The sequence below is a fragment of the Eschrichtius robustus genome, chromosome 8, assembly GCF_028021215.1.
Source record: "Eschrichtius robustus isolate mEscRob2 chromosome 8, mEscRob2.pri, whole genome shotgun sequence".
Lineage (NCBI taxonomy): Eukaryota > Metazoa > Chordata > Mammalia > Artiodactyla > Eschrichtiidae > Eschrichtius > Eschrichtius robustus.
Genome location: NC_090831.1, coordinates 114,792,598 through 114,798,597, shown reverse-complemented (window position 1 = coordinate 114,798,597; position 6,000 = coordinate 114,792,598). Strand labels below are relative to the sequence as shown.

The following is a 6,000-nucleotide window of genomic DNA, read 5'->3' as shown; positions in this document are numbered from 1 at the left end:
GCCCCATGTCATCTGTGGAATGGGAAAACATGCTCCCAGGCTGGGGCTGTACCACCTCTTGGAGCCCCCTGCTCATCCCTGCTGGCTTTGCCAGTAAACTGACTCTCAGGAACTAGAAATGTGGAAGCTTTCTAGCCAGCAAACTGGAGGGCATCTTTATAAGCACGACCCCAAACCAACAACGCTCCTGCAGCCGGAACTCTGCCACCAGGGGAAATGTAGCAATTACTGCCTTCACCTTCGAAGCCTGCCCCTGAGTGAGGGATTTCTTTCCTACCTGATCCTCTTTCTGCTAGAAAAGTGACAAAAGTGAGTTGGTTGGGATACAAGTCACAGGGCAGAGCTTCGGTGGCCCTGCTTATCAGGAGGAGTTGGAGCTGGAGCGGCTCCTGTGGCGGCGGCGGCCAGGGGAACGGGATCGCCGGCGCAGGGGGGACCTGCGCCAAGGGGAACGTGACCTTCTCCTCATCCGTGGGGGTGACCTGCGCCACATGGGACATGGTGGCAGCATTCTCCTGGGAGGGCTGAATCGCCTGGGGGGTGGCCTGGGGGGCCAGCACAACAGTGGCAGTGATCTCCTGGCCATCGATGTGTCCTCCGTCCATGTGCTTCGGCGCCTTCTTGGCCTCATCTGGATTCTCAAACTCCACATATGCATAGCCTTTAGCCAGATGGGGGTGCATCCTGTCTACAGGTATGTCAATCATTTTAATTTTCCCGTAGGTGGAGAATATCTCCATGATATGATCCTTGGTCACATTCCTGGTGAGCCTTCCAATGTGCACTTTGGTGGGTTTAGGGGAAGGGCTCCGCCTTTTCCTTTCCTTTCCGTCTCTTTTGGGTGGTTTAGATTTGGAGCGCGAACGCCGCCTGTTGTCCTGCCTGCGCTGAGAAGGACTCGGAGAGCCAGGGGAGCTGCTGGAGCTGGAGCTGCGGGATGTGCTGGAACTTCCTGAGCGGCTCGATGCTGAAGATGAGCTGGAGCCGCTGCTGGAGCCCGTGCTGGCGCTGGAGCCCGAGCTGGAGGTAGAGCTGGACCGAGACCTGGTGCTGCTGCTACCACTGGAAGCGCTGCGCCTCTTTCGAGTTTTATCCCTGCCACTATCCTTCTCGCTTGACTCCTTTGTGGCCCCCTTATCTTTAGAGCGATCCTTGGACTTCTCATCAGAGCGGTCTTTGCGTTTGGTAGGAGAAGGGGCCCTAGTGCTGGGCTTTTTATTTTCTTTGACTCCTAGCAAGCTCTTCTTTTTCACTCCTGATAAATCCATTCTCCCCTTCTGAGGTGTTCAAAGCAGCAATGGCGGCCTCACTTATCTGAACTCTCACTTCTAACTTGAGTGTGAGAAACGATCCCTAATCGATTGCAATTTACGCCAAAGTGCAGCAACTCGCCAGTCCAGGCGCCGGGCCGCGAGCACTTCCAGGGCAGGGCCCGGCGTTGCGGGCCTGGGTCTTCAGCCCGGCAACAGGGCCCTGAGGGCGGAGGCTGGGTTCCCGGCTGCTCCGAATTCCGGGTGCCTCACTGGGTCCGCCGCAGAGCGGACGAAGCAAGGGCGCCCTTCCGCCCGCTGTGGCCCCGACCACTTCCGCTATTATTATTTTGAATGAACATTGATCTATTAGATCAATAGGAATAAGAAAAATAAAATATTTTATTTTCCTTTGATTTTTTTACTACTCTTCCTTTCTTTATGTAAATCTGAGTTTCTGACCTAAATAATCCTTTTCTCTACAGAACGTCTTTTAACATTTCTTAAAAGACAGGTCTATAGGCAAGGAATTCCCTGTTTTTGTTTGTCTGAGAAAGTCTTTATTTCTCCTTCACTTTTGAAGGAAATTTTTGCTGGATAGAGACTTGTAGGCTCTTGGTTTTGTTCTTTCAACACTTTAAATATTTCACTGACCCTCTCTTTGCTTGCTTGGTTTCTGGAAAGAAGTTGGTATAATTCTTATCCTCATTCTTCTATAGGCAAGGGTTCTTTCCCCTTCTGGTTTCTTTCAAGAATTTTTTGTTTTGTTTTCTGCAGTTTGAATGATGTGCCTCAGTGTAGATTTTTGGTATTTATCATATTTGGTGTTCTCTGAGCTTTCTGGATTTGTGATTTGGTATCAGTCATTAACTTTGGAAAATTCTCAGCTGTTGTTACTTCAAATATTTCTTCTTACCCTTTTTCTCCTTCTTCTGGTATTTCCATTTTATGTATGCTACACCTTTGCAATTGTTCCACATTTTGTGAATGTTCTGTTGTTTTTTTTTTTTTTTCTCTTTGCATTTCAGTTTTGGAAATTTCTATTAATATCTTCAGCTCACTAATTCTTTCCTTGTCTGTGTCCAACAGACCAATAAGCCTGTCAAAGACAATCTTCATTTCTGTTACAATATATTTTTTTTTATTTTAAACATGATTCTTCCTTAGAGTTTCCATTTTTTTTGCTGACATTATCCATCTGTATTTGCATGTTGTCCACCTTTTCCATTAGAGCCCTTAGCATACTAATCATAATTATTTTAAATTTCTGCCTCGTAATTCCAAAATTTCTGCCATATCTGAGACTGGTTTCAATGCTCACTTTGTCTCTTCAGACTGTATATTTTCTTGCCTCATAGCATGCCTTTGAATTTTTTGTTGAATGCTGAACATAATGTAATGGGTAATAGGAACTGAGATAAATTGTCTATAGTGTGGGGTTTTATGTTTATCTGGGTAGGTGTTAGGTTGTATTTAATGTTTGCTGTAGCTGTAGGTGTCAGAGAGTTCAATTTCCTCTAGTGTTTTTGTTTTTGTCTTCCCTGTTCCCTTTTGGCTTCTCTAGCAACTCCTTCTTAGTTAGAGACTGTTTCTTACAGCTGTCAGTTGTAATTCACTACTGTTATACCAGAATCCTGTTTATATGGTGAAAAGGTATTACAGAAAGAAGTCTGTAATTTTATGATTGAATCTTGGTTTTTTTTTTTTAGTGGGCCTGTGTCTCTGGGTTGCAACCTTCAGAAGAATTTTTATAGGCTTTCCCCCCTCCTTTTATGTGAGACAGGAAGGCTAGACAAGGACAGGAAGGCTGTCTAATTGCCCTTCCTCTGGGACAGGTTAGGCTCTGGCAAAGCATTAGTTTCCCTGAGGGTGAGCTCTTTTTTTTTTTATAGAGAACAGAACTCTCTGTCTGGATATATTTATAGTGGTGATTTTCTCCTTCCCCTACCCTAAACATGAGAAGATTTTTGTGTGATTTTCATCTTGAGAACCTGGTGGGGCTCCTGGAGGTAAATTCATGAAAGTATCAGGGGGCACCCCGAGACTGAGCCCCTAAGAGTTTTTAACTCTCGAGCCAGTCCTTGTTCAATCTCCAGTAACTAGTCAATAACATCTGCAGTGTTCCCACAGGCTGCAGCTCCAGTGGCTTCTGTTCCATGTGAGCTGTGATCCACCTGTCTCTTCAGTTTTTGGAGTGGGAATTTGTCCTGTAACCTCCATTTTCTGATGGTTTTAAGAAGAATGACTGATTTTCAGTTTGTACAGCTTTTTTCTTGTTTTGAGGTTGGGAGTGACAACTTCCAAGCTCTTTTACATATTGGAATGGAAACCACCAAACGGGCTTGCATTTTTCTGTGTAAAATCTTTCTATCAATTTCCTTTTGAGGTCACCATTGGCAGGGCTTGTGCTCAGAGAGCATCTAAGGGTAGCTTTCCAAGGTGCTGTCATCCACAGGTAGCTCAAAGTAGGAGTTCAGGGCTCTTCACTTTCAGGTTAAGTGCTCTGTCAGTTAGCTCTGTGTTGCAGCTTACATCCACACATAGGATCACTGCTACTTCACCTCACTCTTTCCTGCTTTTACCCAACTACTTTAAAAACAGACTTTTCCTCTGATTTTAGCCCACCCGCACCCCACCTCTGGGGGATCCTGGTGCCTCAAATCTCCTGAGACTGTCTGGGCTTCAACATTGTGAATCAGGAGCACTCCTACCCACTTCTGGTTTGGCACTACCTGATATGAATCAATTTTTGCTTAAATAAACTCTTAAATTTTAAAACGCAAAACAAAACAGAAAACCACTGTGAGTCAGTTTGCTTATATTCCACTTCCACATACCCTTGTGCCCTCCTTTCAGGCACTCTCTGGCCTGGTCAGCAAATTACCTATCTTTCATTTTCATTCCAGCTCCCAAATTTTGGTTGACAACATTTCCCCCCTACTTGCCTATTCTCTTTGCCCTTTCAGGTTTGTGACTCATAGGACTTCACTATTATTCAGTAAAGTTTCTGGATGCGCAGAGACAAACATATATTCAATTCACATATTTAATTGGAAATATTTTTGCCCTACCTAGTGTCAAAGAAAATATTATTCATAACACTTGTGTTACAAGATAAACTGGAGCTTATTAAATTTTAAAGTTTATTTGGATATGGGAAAAAGGGAACTCTTGTACACCATTGGTGGGCATGTAAACTGGTGCAGCCACTGTGGAAAACATTATGGAAATTTCTCAAAAAACTAAAACTAGAACTACCACATGACCTAGCAATTCCACTCCTAGGTATGTAACCAAAAAGAACAAAGACACTAATTCAAAATGATCCATGCACCCCAACGTTCATATTATTGATATTTATAATTGCCAAGATATGGAAGCAACCTAAGTGTCCATCAACAGATGAATGGATAAAGAAGATGTGATATGTATATATATATTATATATATATATATAAAATGGAATGCTACTCAGTCCTAAGAAAGAAGGGAATTTTGCCATTTGTAACAACATGGATGGACTTGGAGGGTGTTATGCTAAGTGAAATAAGTCAGACAAAGACAAATATTATATGATATCACTTATATGTGGGATCTGAAAAATACAACACATTAGTGAATAAATCATAAAAGAAGCAGACTCACAGATATAGAGAACAAACTAATGGTTACCGGGGGGAGAGGGAAGCGGGGAGAGAAAATATAGGAGTAGGGGATTAAGAGGTACAAACTATTATGTATAAAATAGGCTACAAGGACATATTGTGCAACACAGAGAATACAGTCAATATTTTATAATAAATATAAATGTAGTATAACCTTTAAAAATTGTGAATCACTACATTGTACACCTGTAACATATAATATTATACATCAACTATAACTCAATAAAGTTTTTTTTAAATAAAATAAAAAGCTGGGGGAAAAAAAAAGAATCAGGCAGCACCAGAACTGAAGTGGCTAGGAGCACCCCATTGGCAGGAGCTAAGGGAAAGATGTGGAAGCATCTTTTATAGGGAAGATGTGGAAGCAAAGCAAGGAAGTTATCTGATTGGCTATATTAAGTGTTTGCATATTTGGGAAAGACTACTTGTCTGTTTGTGATCTGTTGTCTGTAGGTTTTGATTTCTTAACCTTGAGGCATTTTAGGCTTAGGTTTGGGTTTGCTTATGTAGGCTACTAAGGCATTAAAGCCAGCTTAGTCTAACACCCTCCTTGTTTAATTAACTTAACACCTATTAAAGACGAAGAGGCAGATCTTATTCAGGACTATCTTGATAAGTATAGGGACTAGCGTAGTAGAATTCTGCAGTGAGAGAGGTTGGGCTCAGTTCTGAATACAACAAAGGAAAATGGAGATTTATAGCCAAGAAGCAGGGTGGGGGTGAAGGGGTCGGTGGATGGAAAATAATTAAAAGATGGATAATTCTTCACTACACTGACCTATCAAAGTTCTTGATGAAGACAGGGTAGGGCGATATTACCTGGGGGATGGTGGGGAATGAGGAATTTGATCAGATATAGAGGGTAATTAGATATCAAGGGTGGGGATTCCGGCTAAACCGACTTCACAGGATTCTTGCTAAAATTGGACAATTCAAAGATGGACAGAGAAGGCCAAGATCAGCAGGTGCACTTGAGATGAAGGCTCAGAAAAACCTCACTAAAGTTGCCCAAGGAGAGAATCCTTGTCACAAGTTGTTTTTTTTTTTTTTTAATGGTTGTCACCAGAATGTAAATATCATTTAGCC

General features: G+C 42.6%; 1 protein-coding gene across 1 annotated transcript; it reads right to left on the bottom strand.

Annotated features, from left to right (window-relative positions):
* Nucleotides 1-361: 361 nt before the first annotated feature.
* LOC137768579 (RNA-binding protein with serine-rich domain 1-like) lies at nt 362-1,388 on the bottom strand. Its single transcript, XM_068550117.1, is given in 2 exon segments — nt 362-551; nt 553-1,388. Coding segments are annotated over 2 exon segments (906 nt in total). The 5' UTR covers nt 1,269-1,388.
* Nucleotides 1,389-6,000: the final 4,612 nt, after the last annotated feature.